This window comes from Rhinoderma darwinii, chromosome 5 (assembly GCF_050947455.1).
Source record: "Rhinoderma darwinii isolate aRhiDar2 chromosome 5, aRhiDar2.hap1, whole genome shotgun sequence".
Classification (NCBI taxonomy): domain Eukaryota; kingdom Metazoa; phylum Chordata; class Amphibia; order Anura; family Rhinodermatidae; genus Rhinoderma; species Rhinoderma darwinii.
The window spans coordinates 341,699,727-341,725,378 of record NC_134691.1 but is presented as its reverse complement, the minus strand read 5'-3'; the positions used below and the strand labels follow the sequence as shown (position 1 = coordinate 341,725,378).

Sequence of the window (25,652 nt, the reverse complement as noted above, 5' to 3'; positions counted from 1 at the left end):
TGTAACCATGTCATGCTGAGATCAATCCTAGCCATTATAAACCCTTGTGATGTCATCAGCTATGACATCATCACCTTTATGTAAATACAGCATAAGCGACACTGTACAGAAAAAAAAAGATTTCTGTGTCAAGTTACAAAGTGACAGGACTTCTGTGAGAAGTGCTTCTCTGCCTTTATCCCCCAGACAACACTTCCTGTCCTGTGCTCTGGCAACTCAGTGCTATCAAAGAAACCGAGACACCAAGAAACCTGAAAATGAAAGCTGTAAACTGATTGGGTGCAATGAGGCCCAGTGTCCCTACAAAAACACTGAGCTATCAGAACACAAGGACAGTAAGTATTGTCATGGGGACACAGAATCTCTTTTCATAGGTAACTTCAACCTCTAATCACTTGGTACAGGAATAAAACATTTAAAAAAAAGGAGTTTTACTAGAAATTTTTGGGGGGCTTAGTCCCTTTCGTTTTGTCATATTAGGGCATGTGGAGATAATCTAGGTCTCTTGTTCTGGGTACCCCTTTACTAGCTGGAGCGGAAAGAGTACCTCTTGCTCTAGAGGACCTGGTGAGTCCAATCCATAATGAGCAGTACTCTGGAGGACTTGCTGACCCAAAAATGTTTGACCGGAGTGGACAACCCCTCGAAGAATTTATCAAGTGTATAATCTGCAGAAACAAAATATTATCTATTAACTGAATAGATATTTCCAATGGGGACATGAAGTTCAGGACTTTATTATCATCATATTTCTCTGTTTCTTGGACTTTTTGTCACATAGGAAACATGAGTTATAATGAAACATCTACTTTTAGAAGGCCTCGTCGCTGTCACTTTGCTCTATCTCGTTGTCAGAGGAGAAGATAAGGGGTGGAGGATTATAATTCGGGAAGTTTGCCAGATTGACCTTCAGAAATACAATGTGTTCCATTCCTTCCATGATGTCTACACGACGTTGCGGGTCCATGAAGGTCCGTGGAGACTTAAAGACAAACTCAGCAAAAACACTCGAAGGAGGACACGTCAGGTACATATTGGCCAATTTTGTTAGTGCCGGCCAAAGCCACGTACGTTTTTGCCAGTAAATCAAAGGGTCATCCTTTGCTCCAATAGTTTTGTTGTCTTGGAGGTATCTCTCCACCATGACACATGCAGAATGGCTCTCCGTTGACAAGGAAGCCCCTGTAGACTTAGAGGCTAACAGACCGACGCTCTCTAAATGTTCAATTAATGATTTATCCTTGTGGATTAAAGGGGGAGCTGCCATGTTTTTCCTCCATTGTGAAGAAATAGTCATCCCATCGGATTCCAAGTCGAAATGTTTACCAGATAAAAGATGGGGCTGAGAATCATCTCTAAACTTCGAGGCCGAGTGGCTCACCGGGGAGGGCGAGTGAACGGAAAAAGATGAAGACATGACTTCTTTGACTTTCTTAACAAGAACCTGCTTCCAGTGGCCGATGTCTGAGTCAGGAGGCAGGATCGCCTCAATTCTTCCTTTGAAGCGTGGATCCAGTAGGGTGGCCAGAACAAACTCTTCCTTTTGGAACATTTCATTAACTCCATAATCTGTAGAAAGTTTTAGAGCAAAACTATCGGCAAGAACAACCCCGTTGGCATCTCCTTTGCTTTCAAAATGTCCTCGAATTTGTTTCAAGAAGATATGGAGATAGCGAAGTTCTGGCAACACCTGGCTGAGAGATGACTGGTTGGCATTGACCTCTTGTATAGCCATCTCAAAGGGTTGGAGAAGATCCACGAGTGACGCCATAAGGTTCCAGTTACTAGAACTTAGATGGATGTCCACCGTGTCCACTTTATGCATTACTAAGTATTCCTGGACGGCTCTCTGCTGCTCCAGGAGCCTCTGCAACATGTAGAACGTGGACGTCCAGTGAGATAGACTTCCTAGTTTCAGAGAATGCTTTGGCAAATTATTTTGGAACTGAAGCTCACTAAGGATTCTTCTTGCTCTGGAGGAGTCGATGAAGTGACTGCAGACTTTTCTGGCCATGGTCAGCATGCCTGCTATGTAGCGATTGTTCTGCAGAAAATCCGTAACCAACAGGTTTAGAGAATGGGTAAAGCAAGGTACATATGTGTAGTTTGCCCCTTTAATGGCATGAATAAGATTGAAATCTCCACTGGAGATGAAGAAACCAGGGCACAGAGCGTTAGGCAAAAGCCATAAATTCACTTGTCGAATTAGTTCCTGTTGAATATTGCCCTCTGTATATTCTTTCGGGAAGCGCTTAATGCATATGACGGCATATTTCCTCTCAGTACACTGATCGGCGTCTGGTTGTAAAACTGCCCAGTGGGCTGTTAAAGCCAAATAATCCATAGTAAGGTCCCGGCTCCACACATGGGTGGTGATGTGGACTTGGGGACATCCTGACATCTTTAGGTCACTAACTATCCTCTCGCACACTGCCTCATAAAGCTGAGGAACGGCCTTTCCAGTGAAGAAAGATTTAGTAGGAACTGAGTAGTGACGGTCAGCTTTTGCCATAAACTTCTGAAAAGCTTTCGAGGTAATGAACGAGTAGGGGAGAGTCATCTCACACATTAGTTCCGTGATACTCCTATTCCAGGATTGGGCTTTGGGATGATCTGAAGGGTACTTTCCATTGGCTTTGAGAATGATGCTGGTTGGATCCAAAATATTTTCCTTGAAAACTGGTAATGAGATCTGAATACTATTCTGCCTCTCGGGATCTTCATTCTCATTTTCATACTCTATGGGTACAGCGTGGAGCGTTGGGTTCATGTCACCTAACATCTCAGGAGGATACATAGAGAAACCAGTTGGGCCAAACTGGCCAAAATGTGGTTGAGGATAAAGAACTGGCTCATCTGTGTCTTCATCCTCGTCTTCCTCAATCACACTGCCATTCTTTGGTTTATTCATTTTCCCACTACTCCACTCTAAAGGATGCTTTCCTTCAAGATGTCTCATAAGAGCTGAAGTTCCAAGATGACCCCCTAGTTTTCCACGACCAACGCTTGCTTGGCACAGGTTGCAAATGGCTCTGCAAATGTTTGTACGGTCAAGGAAGAAGAACTGCCATACAGCAGAAGTAGACTTCCTTCGACGGGCTCCAGGTGGGACAGGAGAATAATTGGTAGAATTGAAGGTCTGTAGGCCTATGGGCTGTGTTTTCTCCGGTCCAGGTGAAGGGTGGGAAGGGTTTCGGATATCGATGAGAAAATTGGAGTCAGAATCAAAATTGTCCAGGCTGCTAACCTGCTCCACCCTCTTCTTTTTGAAGTTCAAGCCTTCTCTAAATCCCACCATAAAGTTGTCTCCTCTTTCTTTATCTTCCTCATCATCGCTGGAGTCAATGATCTCATACGTTTTGGGGGAACCATAAGCAACAGGACATACCAAGGAGTTTTTCTCAGATGGCAAAGGTTTTTGATAAAGGAACTGTGTAATGGCCAGATTGAACGGGTTTTGATAAGACTCGTCTTTGTCGTCTTCATCCTCATAGGTTTCCTCCTCTTCCTCTTCTCCATCTGCCTTTTGTAGTCTCATAGACCTTCGTTGTGCCCATTGTAGAGGATGTTTACTCTCCAAGTGTCGTTTAAGAGCGGTGGTCCCAAACCTCCCCCCTAGCTTGCCTCTGCTGACACTCATTCGACAAAGACTACAAATAGCTCTTGAGATGATGGTTGGGTCACGACAGAAAAATTGCCAGACTTCCGAGGTGGACCTTCTCTTTCTGGTTGGCCGAACCACTAAAGGAGCAGTGCTCAGAGTACTATTTATCATGCTCAGAGGCCCCTCATCCTCCACGAGACCTTTTTCTGGATCTCCACCTACTTCCATAGAATTTGAGTTTGCTCCTTTTCTCTTCCTTAGAAACGGTAAAGACCATGAGACTTGCTCAGATTTGTCCTCATCATCATCACTGGATTCTAATTTGATTTCAATTTCTGGAATAATATCATTGTGAGAATTTTGAATTTCACTCGTTCCAGAAATGGTTGACTTTTTGGGCAAGGAGTATCCATTGTCTGGATCTATTTCTTGAGGGAGCGGGTCTTGGAATGAGTCACACCCTCCAAGGTGTCCTCTAATGTCTTCCGACATGTCGACTCTAGTGATGGATATTCTCCGTAGCCCTAGGATTACAACTAGTACATTGGGGCTTTAGACTGATTTTCGACATTGTCCTGGACGCCATGATTCCTCATACTGATCTTGAGAATGGAAATTAGAGAATTGTTCCATTAGTTAAACGTTTGTGACCAACACAGCTGTAAAGAGAAAAACAATTCTAATGAGTGATTACAATTTATTAAATGCCTCCTAATGTTGTGCAAAACTTCTCCTGTACTGATCCTGAGTTACAGCCTGTGACTGTAGCCTGGCGTATAATATATAATATAGGATGTTACTCAGGATCAGTACAGGATAAGTAATGTAATGTATGTACACAGTGACTCCACCAGCAGAATAGTGAGTGCAGCTCTGGAGTATAATACAGGATGTAACTCAGGATCAGTACAGGATAAGTAATGTAATGTATGTACACAGTGACTCCATCAGCAGAATAGTGAGTGCAGCTCTGGAGTATAATACAGGATGTAACTCAGGATCAGTACAGGATAAGTAATGTATGTACATAGTAACTCCACCAGCAGAATAGTGAGTGCAGCTCTGGAGTATAATACAGGATGTAACTCAGGATCAGTACAGGATAAGTAATGTAATGTCTGTACACAGTGACTCCACCAGCAGAATAGTGAGTGCAGCTCTGGAGTATAATACAGGATGTAACTCAGGATCAGTGCAGGATAAGTAATGTAATGTATGTACACAGTGACTCCACCGCAGAATAGTGAGTGCAGCTCCGGAGTATAATACAGGATATAACTCAGGATCAGTACAGGATACGTAATGTAATGTATGTACACAGTGACTCCACCAGCAGAATAGTGAGTGCAGCTCTGGAGTATAATACAGGATGTAACTCAGGATCAGTACAGGATAAGTAATGTAATGTATGTACACAGTGACTCCACCAGCAGAATAGTGAGTGCAGCTCTGGCGTATAATACAGGATGTAACTCAGGATCAGTACAGGTTAAGTAATGTAATGTATGTACACAGTGACTCCACCAGCAGAATAGTGATCACAGCTCTGGAGTATAATACAGGATATAACTCAGGATCAGTACAGGATAAGTAATGTAATGTATGTACACAGTGACTCCACCAGCAGAATAGTGAGTGCAGCTCTGGGGTATAATACAGGATGTAACTCAGGATCAGTACAGGATAAGTAATGTAATGTATGTACACAGTGACTCTACCAGCAGAATAGTGAGTGCAGCTCTGGAGTATAATACAGGATATAACTCAGGATCAGTACAGGATAAGTAATGTAATGTATGTACACAGTGACTCCACCAGCAGAATAGTGAGTGCAGCTCTGGGGTACAATACAGGATGTAACTCAGGATCAGTACAGGATAAGTAATGTCATGTATGTACACAGTGACTCCACCAGCAGAATAGTGAGTGCAGCTCTGGAGTATAATACAGGATATAACTCAGGATCAGTACAGGATAAGTAATGTAATGTATGTACACAGTGACTCCACCAGCAGAATAGTGAGTGCAGCTCTGGGGTATAATACAGGATGTAACTCAGGATCAGTAAAGGATAAGTAATGTCATGTATGTACACAGTGACTCCACCAGCAGAATAGTGAGTGCAGCTCTGGAGTATAATACAGGATATAACTCAGGATCAGTACAGGATAAGTAATGTAATGTATATACACAGTGACTCCACCTACAGAATAGTGAGTGCAGCTCTGGAGTATAATACAGGATATAACTCAGGATCAGTACAGGATAAGTAATGTAATGTATGTACACAGTGACTCCACCAGCAGAATAGTGAGTGCAGCTCTGGAGTATAATACAGGATATAACTCCGGATCAGTACAGGATAAGTAATGTAATGTATGTACACAGTGACTCCACCAGCAGAATAGTGAGTGCAGCTCTGGAGTATAATACAGGATGTAACTCAGGATCAGTACAGGATAAGTAATGTAATGTATGTACACAGTGACTCCACCAGCAGAATAGTGAGTGCAGCTCTGGAGTATAATACAGGATGTAACTCAGGATCAGTACAGGATAAGTAATGTAATGTATGTACACAGTGACTCCACCAGCAGAATAGTGAGTGCAGCTCTGGAGTATAATACAGGATGTAACTCAGGATCAGTACAGGATAAGTAATGTAATGTATGTACACAGTGACTCCACCAGCAGAATAGTGAGTGCAGCTCTGGAGTATAATACAGGATGTAACTCAGGATCAGTACAGGATAAGTAATGTAATGTATGTACACAGTGACTCCATCAGCAGAATAGTGAGTGCAGCTCTGGAGTATAATACAGGATGTAACTCAGGATCAGTACAGGATAAGTAATGTATGTACATAGTAACTCCACCAGCAGAATAGTGAGTGCAGCTCTGGAGTATAATACAGGATGTAACTCAGGATCAGTACAGGATAAGTAATGTAATGTCTGTACACAGTGACTCCACCAGTAGAATAGTGAGTGCAGCTCTGGAGTATAATACAGGATGTAACTCAGGATCAGTGCAGGATAAGTAATGTAATGTATGTACACAGTGACTCCACCAGCAGAATAGTGAGTGCAGCTCCGGAGTATAATACAGGATATAACTCAGGATCAGTACAGGATACGTAATGTAATGTATGTACACAGTGACTCCACCAGCAGAATAGTGAGTGCAGCTCTGGAGTATAATACAGGATGTAACTCAGGATCAGTACAGGATAAGTAATGTAATGTATGTACACAGTGACTCCACCAGCAGAATAGTGAGTGCAGCTCTGGCGTATAATACAGGATGTAACTCAGGATCAGTACAGGTTAAGTAATGTAATGTATGTACACAGTGACTCCACCAGCAGAATAGTGATCACAGCTCTGGAGTATAATACAGGATATAACTCAGGATCAGTACAGGATAAGTAATGTAATGTATGTACACAGTGACTCCACCAGCAGAATAGTGAGTGCAGCTCTGGGGTATAATACAGGATGTAACTCAGGATCAGTACAGGATAAGTAATGTAATGTATGTACACAGTGACTCTACCAGCAGAATAGTGAGTGCAGCTCTGGAGTATAATACAGGATATAACTCAGGATCAGTACAGGATAAGTAATGTAATGTATGTACACAGTGACTCCACCAGCAGAATAGTGAGTGCAGCTCTGGGGTATAATACAGGATGTAACTCAGGATCAGTACAGGATAAGTAATGTCATGTATGTACACAGTGACTCCACCAGCAGAATAGTGAGTGCAGCTCTGGAGTATAATACAGGATATAACTCAGGATCAGTACAGGATAAGTAATGTAATGTATGTACACAGTGACTCCACCAGCAGAATAGTGAGTGGAGTTCTGGAGTATAATACAGGATATAACTCAGGATCAGTACAGGATAAGTAATGTAATGTATGTACACAGTGACTCCACCAGCAGAATAGGGAGTGCAGCTCTGGAGTATAATACAGGATGTAACTCAGGATCAGTACAGGATAAGTAATGTAATGTATGTACACAGTAACTCCACCAGCAGAATAGTGAGTGCAGCTCTGGAGTATAATACAGGATGTAACTCAGGATCAGTACAGGATAAGTAATGTATGTACACAGTGACTCCACCAGCAGAATAGTGAGTGCAGCTCTGGGGTATAATACAGGATGTAACTCAGGATCAGTAAAGGATAAGTAATGTCATGTATGTACACAGTGACTCCACCAGCAGAATAGTGAGTGCAGCTCTGGAGTATAATACAGGATATAACTCAGGATCAGTACAGGATAAGTAATGTAATGTATATACACAGTGACTCCACCTACAGAATAGTGAGTGCAGCTCTGGAGTATAATACAGGATATAACTCAGGATCAGTACAGGATAAGTAATGTAATGTATGTACACAGTGACTCCACAAGCAGAATAGTGAGTGCAGCTCTGGAGTATAATACAGGATATAACTCCGGATCAGTACAGGATAAGTAATGTAATGTATGTACACAGTGACTCCACCAGCAGAATAGTGAGTGCAGCTCTGGAGTATAATACAGGATGTAACTCAGGATCAGTACAGGATAAGTAATGTAATGTATGTACACAGTGACTCCACCAGCAGAATAGTGAGTGCAGCTCTGGAGTATAATACAGGATGTAACTCAGGATCAGTACAGGATAAGTAATGTAATGTATGTACACAGTGACTCCACCAGCAGAATAGTGAGTGCAGCTCTGGAGTATAATACAGGATATAACTCAGGATCAGTACAGGATAAGTAATGTAATGTATGTACACAGTGACTCCACCAGCAGAATAGTGAGTGCAGCTCTGGAGTATAATACAGGATGTAACTCAGGATCAGTACAGGATAAGTAATGTAATGTATGTACACAGTGACTCCACCAGCAGAATAGTGAGTGCAGCTCTGGAGTATAATACAGGATATAACTCAGGATCAGTACAGGATCAGTAATGTAATGTATATACATAGTGACTCCACCAGCAGAATAGTGAGTGCAGCTCTGGAGTATTATACAGGATAAGTAATTATATTGATCTTGCATTGTTATTATGTCTTTGTTAACTTGCTATATTATTACTGTCATGCTATTATTACACCTGTATCATCATCATTGTGATTCTGTATGTTTTCTATATTATTACAGCCTGTTATTATGTATGTGACATGTTATGTGTTGTCTGTTTGGTTTGTTGTTACTGGAACATTATATTATATTGTTATTGGAATATTGCTACGATGTTATTGCTCATATTTTGTTACGTTTATGTTGTTGGTGTTTATACTATTACGGTCGGTATATTATAATATCTTATGTTATACTGTATGATGTCAGTGTTTCTATTGTTATTGCATATATTATAATATCTCAGCTGTACGATAACTCTATAAATAACAGATAACAAAGCCTGTTCTCCGCAGTTCATGTTTTACCTTCTTTATCCTTCTGGCCACATCCTGGAGGAGATGACGTTTCCTATCGCTCTCTATACTTTACATTCAGAAAGGGGGAGAATTCAGCAGCGTGACCTACACCCCCACTACTTGGTGTAATAGTTTGACCCTTTCGCTTGAAAGTAACCTTTTCCTCTCCTCACGGCGGACTGTAATGGTACAGTCCTTCAGCCGCATTTTGTTCCCCTCCTCCCTGCTGGTTGTAATGGTACAATCCTTCAGCCCCACAGCCCTCACTATTATCTGCTTCTCAATTCTGGGTATAATGGTTCAGTCCCTCAGCCTGACAGCAATCCTCCCTATAGCTAGGTATAATGGAACAGTCCTTCATTTTTGTCCCCTCCTCCCTTCTGGCTGTAATGGTACAGTCCTTTAGCCTCACTTTAGTCCCCTCCTTCCTGCTGGCTGTAATGGTACAGTCCTTTAGCCTCACTTTAGTCCTCTCCTTCCTGCTGGCTGTAATGGTACAGTCCTTTAGCCTCACTTTAGTCCGCTCCTTCCTGCTGGCTGTAATGGTACAGTCCTTTAGCCTCACTTTAGTCCCCCTCCTCCCTAATGCCTCTAATGGTACAGTCCTTCAGCTTCACTATAATCTGTTCCTGGCAGCAACACCCCCCCCCATGGCTAGGTATGATGGCACAGTCCTCCACTCTCACATTAACTCTTTCCTCCCCTAGAAGCGTGTTAGGGAATAAAGTTGCTACAAGTCAGACACGTAAGTCTAAATCTGCGCTATGTAAGAACCGCCATTAATAACGCGATGTCTGCGCCATATTTGTAAAATGTCTCACGGCTCGTCATAAATGTCTCTAATATTAATGAAACAATCGACGATCTCGGTCGTGATTTTGGGGTCATTAAGGTGGAGCCCTTATACGACAAAACTTTTTTGATAAACATTGATAAATGCGTCTTATAGCTGCGACTAACAAGCTCCGCCTCTGCGACCAATGAAACGCATCATTGTCGTTACTGCCATTCAGAAAAAACTGGGTGACGACCGCTATGGGAGCTGTTATGGTGGCCCAATGGGTTGTCACCCAACTTTCCCAGATTCCAGACTGGGAAAGTTTATCGGATTTATGTTAACATTTTGAAACATAAAAATGTTTTATATGATGAGTAATTTTATATATAAAAAAAAAAGGGCACAGCCATGGGGTCAAAGGACTCCCCATATTATATAAAGCTTCTTATGTTGTCTTTCAACAATAATGGGGGATTATTAGAGCGGGACAAGATTACATGAGATGAAGGGTACGTTGATATTACTTTTATTTGGAAAGGCATCAAGGAAGTCCTGATGGTTTTTATTGAGAATTTAACCCTTTAAAGATCCGGCTTTTTTGGGCCTTAAAGGGGTTGTCCACTACTGGACAACTGATGATCTATCCACCAGGTATGTCATCAGTATATCATCGGTGCGGGTCCGACACCCGGATACCGCATCGTTAAGCCGCTCCAGCTGCCTGCAGGCACTGGTTGTTATTGCCCATTATGCTATGTACGGAGCCGGAAGCAGTTGACTCCGTGATGCAGAACTGCAGCTCGCTGTTATTCAGTGGCCGGAGTCAACTGCTATGGGTCAGTTCACAAGTTTTTTTACACTGAATTTGGAGGAAACCATCTCAGAATCAGCGCTAATAAACTGAGGAAATTGTCTTCCATTTATTTCAGTGGGAGGCAGAGGAGTACTTTTTTTTCCTAAAGGAATTCTGAGGCAGATTTTTTCTGCCTGCAAACAACTCTGTGTGAACTAGGCCTATATCTGTATGTAGTAAGCTCCCTCTCGTGGTGACAGCAGGTAGCAGAATGTTATCATGTAACTCTATGGGAGCTGTATATATCTGTATGTAATGAGCTCCTCCTAGTGGTGAGTGCAGGCAGCAGAATATTATCATGTAACTCTATGGGAGCTGTATATATCTGTATGTAGTGAGCTCCCCCTAGTGGTGGCTGCAGGCAGCAGAATATTATCATGTAACTCTATGGGAGCTATATATATCTGTATGTAGTGAGCTGCCCCTAGTGGTGACTGCAGGCAGCAGAATGTTATCATGTAACTCTATGGGAGCTGTATGTATCTGTATGTAGCGAGCGCCCCCTAGTGGTGACTGTAGGCCTCAGAATGTTATCATGTAACTCTGTGGGAGCTGTATATATCTGTATGTAGTGAGCTCCCCCTAGTGGTGACTATAGGCAGCAGAATGTTATCATGTAACTCTATGGGAGCTGTATATATCTGTATGTAGTGAGCTCCCCCTAGTGGTGGCTGCAGGCAGCAGAATATTATCATGTAACTCTATGGGAGCTATATATATCTGTATGTAGTGAGCTGCCCCTAGTGGTGACTGCAGGCAGCAGAATGTTATCATGTAACTCTATGGGAGCTGTATGTATCTGTATGTAGCGAGCGCCCCCTAGTGGTGACTGTAGGCAGCAGAATGTTATCATGTAACTCTATGGGAGCTGTATATATCTTTATGTAGTGAGCTCCCCCTAGTGATGACTGTAGGCAGCAGAATGTTATCATGTAACTCTATGGGAGCTGTATTTATCTGTATGTAGTGAGCTCCCCTACTGGTGGCTGCACGTAGCAGAATGTTATCATGTAACTCTATGGGAGCCGTATATATCTCTATGTATTGAGCTCACTCTAGTGGTGGTAGAAGCAGCAGAATTTTATCATGTAACTCTATGGGAGCTGTATATATCTAAATATAGTGAGCTCCCCCTAGTGGTGACTGAAGGCAGCAGAATGTTATCATGTAACTCTCACGATCTGTGGGTATGTGGACCCACTGGGCCGTACCACCGTAGCGGAATACCAGCTGGCCACACAGTGTACCAAGTAAAGTCTATAGTCCGAGTAAGGGTACCTGTGATAGTTCAGACAGTAGCGATGGTTAGGCTCAGATGGAACCTTGGCGGCAGACAACAAGCGTCGTGTAACACATGAGACGAGACCGGTGGCACAACATGACTCCAACTCTCTAAGGTACAGAAACAAGGTAGCACTGGATACAGGTAGCAGGAACGGGAACACTGGGAACTGGAAAACACGAAGGGACCATTTGCAAGACTAATACGGGTAAACACAACAATGCTCAGGCAATGAGTGAAGGGGTATTGCCCTTCTTATAGTCCAGGGTGATTAGACAATACTAAACATGTGTGTGTGCGCTGGCCCATTAAGGCCGGGACTGAGCTTGAGCGCGCACCCTAGTGGTCACTGCAGGCCAGGACGGTCGCATGTGCTGGCATCTCCAGGAAGGAAGGAGTTGGCAGGACGAGAGGAGTCTGCGGTCGCAGACATTACAGTGACTCTATGGGAGCCGTATATATCTGTATGTATTGAGCTCACTCTACTGGTGGTAGAGGCAGCAGAATGTTATCATCTAACTCTATGGGAGCTGTATATATCTGTATGTAGTGAGCTCCCCTAGTGTTGACTGCAGGCAGCAGAATGTTATCATGTAACTCTATGGTAGGTGTATATATCTGTATGTAGTGAGCTCCCCGTAGTGGTGGCTGCAGGCAGCAGAATGTTATCATCTAACTCTATGGGAGCTGTATATATCTGTATGTAGTGAGCTCCCCCTAGTGGTGGCTGTGCAGCAGAATGTTATCATGTAACTCTATGGGAGCTGTATATATCTGTATGTAGTGAGCATCCCCTAGTGTTGACTGCAGGCAGCAGAATGTTATCATGTAACTCTATGGGAGCTGTATATATCTGTATGTAGTGAGCTCCCCCTAGTGGTGGCTGCAGGCAGCAGAATGTTATCATGTAACTCTATGGGAGCTGTATATATCTGTATGTAGTGAGCATCCCCTAGTGTTGACTGCAGGCAGCAGAATGTTATCATGTAACTCTATGGGAGCTCTGTATATGTATATAGTGAGCTCCCCCTAGTGGTGATGGCAGGCAGCAGAATGTTATCATGTAACTCTAGGAGCTAGATCTAGATCTGAAAAGTAAAAGAAACATTGACACATTCAATCTTCATGAATCTCTCATTATTGCCATGGAATACACATTACGGTTGCTGGACCTTACAAACACTCCAGCCCTCATGTCATGGGTGGAGTTGCTGCCAGTCGAACAACATAGTTAGTCAGCTTCTCCAGAAACATGAAAAAAATGGGCAGCTGCTGATCTACTGTGTTTTTTCGACAACATTTTCAATGACAAAACGATGCAGATTCACGCTGCGGGCGCTAAGATACACACACACATATATATACACTTTATAATATAACATATTTATTATACATTTTATTTGCATTACTGCTATATTTATTATACATTTGATTATTTTTATTTGCATTACTGCTATATTTATTCTACTTATAAATGTGATGTTCTTAGCGCTCAGTTTGATCAAATTGTGCGAGCCCACCTGCTTTGTATCCTGTATACAGTGCAGCTGTATCTTGCGCTGAGACATGAATCAGACAGGTCAGTGGAACTGACGGGTTCAGTGACAGCGGCTCCTGCGTTCCTCTGACATGCAGGACCCACTTGTTATCGATCACATGTAAGTTATGAACTGTCAGAGACATGCAGGACCCGCTGTCACTGAACACGCCAGTCCCGCTGACCTGACAGATATACGGGATACAAAGCAGCTGTATCTCAAAAAGTAATAATCATTTTTAACAAAAAGTCATTACAAAGTTGCACCAATCACACGGATACTCTGTTTTATTTAAAAAATAAATAAATAGATAGTTTGCAAAGGTGGACATCGTCTCTGAGCTGTCCACTAACATCAAATTAAACTCAGACGATCCCATTAGTCACCTGAGCTGAAAAATCTCCTAGTCCCCCCCCCCCCCCCAGACTTCTGACATGAAGGGGAGGGGGACACAGGGACTTTATAATGAATTTTTTTAGTAGATATTTCACAAAGTAACAAAACAACAAATTAGAGACGCAACAATTCAATGTGTAATCGGTTTATTCATTACAAGTCCTGGTTTCTATATCTATAAATGATCTTAACATGGTATTCCTGCCGGTTCATTCCCTGCCCCATCGTAAAAGCCCTTTTACACCTGCCGAAATTCGTCCGCTGCAGCGAACGCCAATCAACGAGACATCCCTGATCGGCGATCATCTGCTCCTGTCACACGGAGCTATGGATGAGGACGAGCGCTCGTTACTCCGATCGCTCCTCCCCATACGTTATCATCATGTCGTGGGAGATGCGCTGCCGACAACGATAATATTTTACTTTTTTAAAACGATACGACCGGCGGATGATTCAGCGTTTGCTCGTTCACCTGCTGATCGCTGCCGTGTTTACACAGGGTAATTATCGGCAACGAGCGTCCTATGAATGTTTGTCTGCCCGATAATCGTCCTGTGTAAAACCCCCTTAAGATTCACCAGTACTACTTCTGTGAGAATATAGAGATACATTCTATCCTAGACACTAAACATTCAATGCTGTGGGACTATACAAGCGAAATACTCTAGATAAAGCTCATGCAGTTTTCTTAAGAAGTCTTCATCCATCTCTCTCCAAAGCGCTACTCCAGATCACCGGCCAGTGGGAGGATGAATTGTCAAAGGGTTAATATTTATGCTGCAATGTCCTGTAATGATAACAATATACAAGCAACAGTTTAGGAATTTAAAGTCCAAAGTCATAATAGATATTTACCCCCTAACAATGCAGTAATCATTCCTGAGTCACAGGCTATAGAAAGATTGTGCTTCATTATAGTGCAATTCGTCCAGGTAATACTGCCCCCTATGTACAAGAATATAACTACTACAACACTGCCCCCTATATACAAGAATATAACTACTATAATACTGCCCCTATATACAAGAATATAACTACTATAATACTGCTCCTATATACAAGAATATAACTACTATAATACTGCCCCTATATACAAGAATATAACTACTATAATACTGCCCCCTATATACAAGAATATAACTACTATAATACTGCCCTCATATACAAGAATATAACTACTATAATACTGCCCTCATATACAAGAATATAACTACTATAATACTGCCCCTATATACAAGAATATAACTACTATAATACTGCCCCCTATATACAAGAATATAACCACTATAATACTGCTCCTATATACAAGAATATAACTACTATAATACTGCTCATATATACAAGAATATAACTACTATAATACTGCTCCTATATACAAGAATATGACTACTATAATACTGCCTCTATATACAAGAATATAACTACTATAATACTGCTCCCTGTATACAAGAATATAACTATTATAATACTGCTCCTATATACAAGAATATAACTACTATAATACTGCCCCTATATACAAGAATATAACTATTATAATACTGCCCCCTATATACAAGAATATAACTACTATAATACTGCCCCCTATATACAAGAATATAACTACTATAATACTGCTCCTATATACAAGAATATAACTACTATAATACTGCTCCTATATACAAGAATATAACTACTATAATACTGCCCCCTATGTACAAGAATATAACTACTATAATACTGCTCCTATATACAAGAATATAACTACTATAATACTGCCCCTATATACAAGAATATAACTACTATAATACTGCCCTTATATACAAGAATATAACTACTATAATACTGCCCCCTATATACAAGAATATAACTACTACAACACTGCCCCGTATATACAAGAATATAACTACTATAATACTGCCCTTATATACAAGAATATAACTACTATAATACTGCCCTTATATACAAGAATATAACTACTATAATACTGCCCCCTATATACAAGAATATAACTACTATAGTACTGCCCCTATATACAAGAATATAACTACTATAATACTGCCCCTATATACAAGAATATAACTACTATAATACTGCCCCTATATACAAGAATATAACTACTATAATACTGCCCTTATATACAAGAATATAACTACTATAATACTGCCCCCTATATACAAGAATATAACTACTACAACACTGCCCCGTATATACAAGAATATAACTACTATAATACTGCCCTTATATACAAGAATATAACTACTATAATACTGCCCTTATATACAAGAATATAACTACTATAATACTGCCCCCTATATACAAGAATATAACTACTATAGTACTGCCCCTATATACAAGAATATAACTACTATAATACTGCCCCTATATACAAGAATATAACTACTATATTACTGCCTCCTATATACAAGAATATAACTACTATAATACTGCCCCTATATACAAGAATATAACTACTACAACACTGCCCCGTATATACAAGAATATAACTACTATAATACTGCCCCCTATATACAAGAATATAACTACTATAATACTGCCCCCTATATACAAGAATATAACTACTATAATACTGCCCCCTATATACAAGAATATAACGACTATAATACTGCCCCATTATACAAGAATATAACTACTATAATACTGCCCCTATATACAAGAATATAACTACTATAATACTGCCCCCTATGTACAAGAATATAACTACTACAACACTGCCCCGTATATACAAGAATATAACTACTATAATACTGCCCTTATATACAAGAATATAACTACTATAATACTGCCCTTATATACAAGAATATAACTACTATAATACTGCCCCCTATATACAAGAATATAACTACTATAATACTGCCCCTATATACAAGAATATAACTACTATAATACTGCCCCTATATACAAGAATATAACTACTATAATACTGCCCCCTATATACAAGAATATAACTACTATAATACTGCCCCTATATACAAGAATATAACTACTACAACACTGCCCCGTATATACAAGAATATAACTACTATAATACTGCCCCCTATATACAAGAATATAACTACTATAATACTGCCCCCTATATACAAGAATATAACTACTATAATGCTACTCCTATATACAAGAATATAACTACTATAATACTGCCACTATATACAAGAATATAAGTACTATAATACTGCCCCCTATGTACAAGAATATAACTACTATAATACTGCCCCCTATGTACAAGAATATAACTACTATAATACTGCTCCTATATACAAGAATATAACTACTACAACACTGCCCCGTATATACAAGAATATAACTACTATAATACTGCCCCCTATATACAAGAATATAACTACTATAATACTGCCCCCTATATACAAGAATATAACTACTATAATACTGCCCCTATATACAAGAATATAACTACTATAATACTGCTCCTATATACAAGAATATAACTACTATAATACTGCCCCCTATATACAAGAATATAACTACTATAATACTGCCCCTATATACAAGAATATAACTACTACAACACTGCCCCGTATATACAAGAATATAACTACTATAATACTGCTCCTATATACAAGAATATAACTAATATAATACTGCCCCTATATACAAGAATATAACTACTATAATACTGCTCCTATATACAAGAATATAACTACTATAATACTGCCCCGTATATACAAGAATATAACTACTATAATACTGCCCCTATATACAAGAATATAACTACTCTAATACTGCCTCCTATATACAAGAATATAACTACTATAATACTGCCCCCTATATACAAGAATATAACTACTATAATACTGCCCCCTATATACAAGAATATAACTACTATAATACTGCTTTTATATACAAGAATATAACTACTACAACACTGCCCCGTATATACAAGAATATAACTACTATAATACTGCTCCTATATACAAGAATATAACTACTATAATACTGCCCCTATATACAAGAATATAACTACTATAATACTGCTCCTATATACAAGAATATAACTACTACAACACTGCCCCGTATATACAAGAATATAACTACTATAATACTGCCTCCTATATACAAGAATATAACTACTATAATACTGCTCCTATATACAAGAATATAACTACTATAATACTGCTCCTATATACAAGAATATAACTACTATAATACTGCTCCTATATACAAGAATATAACTACTATAATACTGCTCCTATATACAAGAATATAACTACTATAATACTGCCCCCTATATACAAGAATATAAGTACTGTAATACTGCCCCGATATACAAGAATATAACTTCTATAATACTGCCCCCTATATACAAGAATATAACTACTATAATACTGCCCCTATATACAAGAATATAACTACTATAATACTGCTCCTATATACAAGAATATAACTACTATAATTTTGCTCCTATATACAAGAATATAACTACTATAATACTGCCCCTATATACAAGAATATAACTACTATAATACTGCTCCTACATACAAGAATATAATTACTATAATACTGCCCCTATATACAAGAATATAACTACTATATACTGCCCCCTATATACAAGAATATAACTACTATAATACTGCCCCTATATACAAGAATATAACTACTATAACACTGCCCCCTATATACAAGAATATAACTACTATAATACTGCCCCTATATACAAGAATATAACTACTATAACACTGCCCCTGTATACAAAAATATAACTACTATAATACTGCCTCCTATATACAAGAATATAACTACTATAATACTGCCCCTATATACAAGAATATAACTACTATAATACTGCCCCCTATATACAAGAATATAACTACTATAATACTGCCCCTATATACAAGAATATAACTACTATAACACTGCCCCTGTATACAAAAATATAACTACTATAATACTGCCTCCTATATACAAGAATATAACTACTATAATACTGCTCCTATATACAAGAATATAACTACTATAATACTGCCCCTATATACAAGAATATAACTACTATAATACTGCCCCATATACAAGAATATAACTACTATAATACTGCCCCTATATACAAGAATATAACTACTATAATACTGCCCCCTATATACAAGAATATAACTACTATAATACTGCCCCCTATATACAAGAATATAACTACTATAATACTGCCCCTATATACAAGAATATAACTACTATAATACTGCCCCCTATATACAAGAATATAACTACTATAATACTGCTCCTATATACAAGAATATAACTACTATAATACTGCCCCCTATATACAAGAATATAACTACTATAATACTGCTCCTATATACAAGAATATAACTACTATAATACTGCCCCTATATACAAGAATATAACTACTATAATACTGCCCACTATATACAAGAATATAACTACTATAATACTGCTCCTATATACAAGAATATAACTATTATAATACTGCTCCTATATACAAGAATATAACTACTGTAATACTGCCCCCTATATACAAGAATATAACTACTATAATACTGCCCCTATATACAAGAATATAACTACTATAATACTGCCCCCTATATACAAGAATATAACTACTATAATACTGCTCCTATATACAAGAATATAACTACTATAATACTGCCCCCTATATACAAGAATATAACTACAATAATACTGCCCCTATATACAAGAATATAACTACTATAATACTGCCCCCTATATACAAGAATATAACTACTATAATACTGCCCCTATATACAAGAATATAACTACTATAATACTGCTCCTATATACAAGAATATAACTACTATAATACTGCTCCTATATACAAGAATATAACTACTATAATACTGCCCCTATATACAAGAATATAACTACTATAATACTGCCCCTATATACAAGAATATAACTACTATAATACTGCCCCCTATATACAAGAATATAACTACTATAATACTGCCCCCTATATACAAGAATATAACTACTATAATACTGCCCCAATAAATATACAAGAATATAACTACTATAATACTGCCCCTATATACAAGAATATAACTACTATAATACTGCCCCTATATACAAGAATATAACTACTATAATACTGCCCCTATATACAAGAATATCACTACTATAATACTGCCCCTATATACAAGAATACAACTACTATAATACTGCCTCCTATATACAAGAATATAACTACTATAATACTGCTCCTATATACAAGAATATAACTACTATAATACTGCTCCTATATACAAGAATATAACTACTATAATACTGCTCCTATATACAAGAATATAACTACTATAATACTACCTCCTATATACAAGAATATAACTACTATAATACTGCCCCTATATACAAGAATATAACTACTATAATACTGCCCCCTATATACAAGAATATAACTACTATAATACTGCTTCTATATACAAGAATATAACTACTATAATACTGCCCCCTATATACAAGAATATAACTACTATAACACTGCTCCTATATACAAGAATATAACTACTATAATACTGCTCCTATATACAAGAATATAACTACTATAATACTGCTCCTATATACAAGAATATAACTACTATAATACTGCCCCTATATACAGGAATATACCTACTATAATACTGCCCCTATATACAAGAATATAACTACTATAATACTGCCCCTATATACAAGAATATAACTACTATAATACTGCTATATACAAGAATATAACTACTATTATACTGCTCCTATATACAAGAATATAACTACTATAATACTGCCCCCTATATACAAGAATATAACTACTATAATACTGCTCCTATATACAAGAATATAACTACTATAATACTGCCCCCTATATACAAGAATATAACTACTATAATACTGCCCCTATATACAAGAATATAACTACTATAATACTGCCCCCTATATACAAGAATATAACTACTATAATACCGCCCCTATATACAAGAATATAACTACTATAATACCGCTCCTATATACAAGAATATAACTACTATAATACTGCTCCTATATACAAGAATATAACTACTATAATACTGCCCCTATATACAAGAATATAACTACTATAATACTGCCCCTATATACAAGAATATAACTACTATAATACTGCCCCCTATATACAAGAATATAACTACTATAATACTGCCCCTATATACAAGAATACAACTACTATAATACTGCTTCCTATATACAAGAATATAACTACTATAATACTGCTCCTATATACAAGAATATAACTACTATAATACTGCTCCTATATACAAGAATATAACTACTATAATACTGCTCCTATATACAAGAATATAACTACTATAATACTACCTCCTATATACAAGAATATAACTACTATAATACTGCCCCTATATACAAGAATATAACTACTATAATACTGCCCCCTATATACAAGAATATAACTACTATAATACTGCTCCTATATACAAGAATATAACTACTATAATACTGCCCCCTATATACAAGAATATAACTACTATAACACTGCTCCTATATACAAGAATATAACTACTATAATACTGCTCCTACATACAAGAATATAACTACTATAATACTGCCCCTATATACAAGAATATAACTACTATAATACTGCTCCTATATACAAGAATATAACTACTATAATACTGCTCCTATATACAAGAATATAACTACTATAATGCTGCCCCTATATACAGGAATATACCTACTATAATACTGCTCCTATATACAAGAATATAACTACTATAATACTGCCCCTATATACAAGAATATAACTACTATAATACTGCCCCTATATACAAGAATATAACTACTATAATACTGCTATATACAAGAATATAACTACTATTATACTGCTCCTATATACAAGAATATAACTACTATAATACTGCCCCCTATATACAAGAATATAACTACTATAATACTGCTCCTATATACAAGAATATAACTACTATAATACTGCTCCTATATACAAGAATATAACTACTATAATACTGCTCCTATATACAAGAATATACCTACTATAATAATGCTCCTATATACATGAATATAACTACTATAATACTGCCCCTATATACAAGAATATAACTACTAAAATAATGCTCCTATATACAAGAATATAACTACTATAATACTGCTCCTATATACAAGAATATAACTACTATAATACTGCCTCCTATATACAAGAATATAACTACTATAATACTGCCCCTATATACAAGAATATAACTACTATAATACTGCCCCCTATATACAAGACTATAACTACTATAATACTGCTCCTATATACAATAATATAACTACTATAATACTGCTCCTATATACAGGAATATAACTACTATAATACTACCCCCTATATACAAGAATATAACTACTATAATACTGCTCCTATATACAAGAATATAACTACTATAATACTGCCCCCTATATACAAGAATATAACTACTATAATACTGCCCCTATATACAAGAATATAACTACTATAATACTGCCCCCTATATACAAGACTATAACTACTATAATACTGCTCCTATATACAAGAATATAACTACTATAATACTGCTCCTATATACAGGAATATAACTACTATAATACTGCCCCCTATATACAAGAATATAACTACTATAATACTGCTCCTATATACAGGAATATAACTACTATAATACTGCCCCCTATATACAAGAATATAACTACTATAATACTGCTCCTATATACAGGAATATAACTACTATAATACTGCCCCCTATATACAAGAATATAACTATTATAATACTGCCTCCTATATACAAGAATATAACTACTATAATACTGCCCCTATATACAAGAATATAACTACTATAATACTGCTCCTATATACAAGAATATAACTACTATAATACTGCTCCTATATACAAGAATATAACTACTATAATACTGCTCCTATATACAAGAATATAACTACTATAATACTGACCCCTATGTACAAGAATATAACTACTATAATACTGCCCCTATATACAAGAATATAACTATTATAATACTGCCTCCTATATACAAGAATATAACTACTATAATACTGTCCCCTATATACAAGAATATAACTACTATAATACTGCCCCTATATACAAGAATTTAACCTATATTACTGCAATAATTTAAGGAGGTCCTTCATCAGCTTTGTCACAGTGGCGGGCTGGTCTCATACCACTAATACTTGCAGCGCTAGTTCTGTTTACGTGATACATTGATTCTTTACATTAATAAAAAATTCTTCTGTTCTATATTTTTTCCTCATTTGGTGGTTTCCAGAACATTCTGTGTTTTTCTCTGCCGTACATGTGGCGTTTTACCTGCTGGTTACGATTGTCCACGCGTGTCTGCTCAGGCTCAGAGAGGCCAATGCCTAGGGCGGTGAGTGTCCCAGGGCGTTGCAGCCGTTCCACCTTCTTCTCTCTGTGATGCTTGCGCCCCCTGTCGTTGTTATGACCGATCTCCGCATCCTCTGTCTGTGTTGGAGATATAATTGGACTTTTACATTGGACATTATTGCGCCCTCTACTGGACCCGCTCATCATTTGATCACTCATTTGATCGCCAGGTGCTCTCGGCATGTCACTGTTGCACAGATCAGCTCTGCATAATGTCATTGTGGGGGATAATTTTTGTTTCTGGGGCTCTTATGGGGTAAAGCTAGATTTTTATGAATTTTTTTGTGAGAATGGGGTTCACATTGGTAACAATGTAATATCAAAATATACACATATAGTGGTGTAGCTCGCTCCGATCTAACAAATCTATACATGTCATCAATGTTCCCTCTGAGGCTTGGCAGCTCCTGAGCGGGGCAGTTAGGGAGCAGGCGAGTCTCCATCAATGGTGGGCGATCTGATGACCTAAAGTAATAGCCCCAGTAAAAGCTAATATAGCGACTAAATAAGAGAAGAAGAAAATATATGTTAAATACTAAAATATTACAAGTCCAGCAGTAAAATAGACATTTATACACACCAAATATAGGCATCAATGAGAGAATCCCTCATTACACCACTGACCCCCTGTAGATAGCGCCACACAGACCCCCTATAGATAGCGCCACACAGACCCGCCGTAGATAGCTCCAAACAGACCGCCTGTAGATAACGCCACACAGACCCCCTATAGATAGCGGCACACGGACCCCCTGTATATACTGCCACACAGCAATCCCTCTCCCCTTGTATATACTGCCACACAGCAATCCCCCTCCCCTTGTATATACTGTCACACAGCAATTCCCCCTCCCCTTGTATATAGTGCTACACAGCCCCCCTCTCCCCTTGTATATAGTGCTACACAGCACCCCTCTCCCCTTGTATATAGTGCTACACAGCACCCCTCTCCCCTTGTATATAGTGCTACACAGCCCCCTCTCCCCTTGTACATAGTGCCACACAGCCCCCTCTCCCCTTGTATATAGTGCCACACAGCCCCCTCCCCTTGTACATAGTGCTACACAGCCCCCTCTCCCCTTGTACATAGTGCCACACAGCCCGCTCTCCCCTTGTACATAGTTCCACACAGCACCCCTCTCCCCTTGTATATAGTGCTACACAGCACCCCTCTCCCCTTGTATATAGTGCTACACAGCACCCCTCTCCCTTTGTATATAGTGCTACACAGCCCCCTCTCCCCTTGTACATAGTGCCACACAGCCCCCTCCCCTTGTACATAGTGCTACACAGCCCCCTCTCCCCTTGTACATAGTGCCACACAGCCCCCTCTCCCCTTGTACATAGTGCCACACAGCCCCCTCCCCTTGTACATAGTGCTACACAGCCCCCTCTCCCCTTGTACATAGTGCCACACAGCCCCCTCTCCCCTTGTACATAGTGCCACACAGCCCCCTCCCCTTGTATATAGTGCTACACAGCCCCCCTCTCCCCCTGTATATAGTGCTACACAGCCCCCCTCTCCCCTTGTACATAGTGCCACACAGCCCCCTCTCCCCTTGTACATAGTGCCACACAGCCCCCTCCCCTTGTATATAGTGCTATACAGCCCCCCTCTCCCCCTGTATATAGTGCTACACAGCCCCCCTCTCCCCTTGTACATAGTGCCACACAGCCCCCTCTCCCCTTTTATATAGTGCTACACAGCACCCCTCTCCCCTTGTATATAGTGCTACACAGCCCCCTCTCCCCTTGCACATAGTGCCACACAGCCCCCTCCCCTTGTACATAGTGCTACACAGCCCCCTCACCCCTTGTACATAGTGCCACACAGCCCCCTCTCCCCTTGTACATAGTGCCACACAGCCCCCTCCCCTTGTACATAGTGCTACACAGCCCCCTCTCCCCTTGTACATAGTGCCACACAGCCCCCTCTCCCCTTGTACATAGTGCCACACAGCCTCCTCCCCTTGTATATAGTGCTACACAGCCCCCCTCTCCCCCTGTATATAGTGCTACACAGCCCCCCTCTCCCCTTGTACATAGTGCCACACAGCCCCCTCTCCCCTTGTACATAGTGCCACACAGCCCCCTCCCCATGTATATAGTGCTATACAGCCCCCCTCTCCCCCTGTATATAGTGCTACACATCCCCCCTCTCCCCTTGTACATAGTGCCACACAGCCCCCTCTCCCCTTGTATATAGTGCTACACAGCACCCCTCTCCCCTTGTATATAGTGCTACACAGCCCCCTCTCCCCTTGTACATAGTGCCACACAGCCCCCTCCCCTTGTACATAGTGCTACACAGCCCCCTCTCCCCTTGTACATAGTGCCACACAGCCCCCTCTCCCCTTGTACATAGTGC

The 25,652-nt window shown here is 39.1% G+C and overlaps 2 protein-coding genes and 1 long non-coding RNA gene across 5 annotated transcripts in view; 1 reads left to right on the top strand and 2 right to left on the bottom strand.

The window, feature by feature from the left end:
- Positions 1–717: 717 nt before the first annotated feature.
- Positions 718–9,254, bottom strand: ZBED6 (zinc finger BED-type containing 6). Of its 2 annotated transcripts, none has more exons than XM_075827879.1 (2): positions 9,064–9,254; positions 718–4,263 (listed from the first exon to the last, which is right to left on the bottom strand). In XM_075827879.1, exon 2 carries the CDS (start codon positions 4,094–4,096, stop codon positions 812–814), a length of 3,285 nt encoding a protein of 1,094 aa, XP_075683994.1. In that variant the 5' UTR covers positions 4,097–4,263; positions 9,064–9,254; the 3' UTR covers positions 718–811. The 2 variants fall into 2 exon arrangements, with proteins under 2 accessions (XP_075683994.1, XP_075683995.1); XM_075827880.1 differs by having other exon boundaries at positions 718–4,206.
- A 418-nt stretch (positions 9,255–9,672) lies between these two features.
- LOC142652246 (uncharacterized) overlaps positions 9,673–25,652 on the top strand; it is a 25,874-nt gene continuing 9,894 nt past the window's right edge. The window contains exon 1 of the long non-coding RNA XR_012847783.1: positions 9,673–9,799. This is a non-coding gene — a long non-coding RNA (uncharacterized LOC142652246). The remainder of the gene's footprint in view (positions 9,800–25,652) is intronic.
- The window catches only part of LOC142652245 (uncharacterized), a 27,499-nt gene continuing 15,877 nt past the window's right edge, over positions 14,031–25,652 (bottom strand). For both annotated transcript variants that reach the window (XM_075827878.1, XM_075827877.1), the window contains 2 exons: positions 23,207–23,362; positions 14,031–14,688 (listed from right to left, as the gene is read on the bottom strand). In XM_075827878.1, coding sequence (XP_075683993.1) covers positions 14,674–14,688; positions 23,207–23,362 — 171 coding nt within the window. In that variant the 3' untranslated portion in view covers positions 14,031–14,673. The remainder of the gene's footprint in view (positions 14,689–23,206; positions 23,363–25,652) is intronic.

What these genes read in the sequence shown, in the direction of transcription:
- ZBED6 (XM_075827879.1), bottom strand. Translation starts at nt 4,096, where the DNA reads ATGTCGGAAGACATTAGAGGACACCTTGGAGGGTGTGACTCATTCCAA.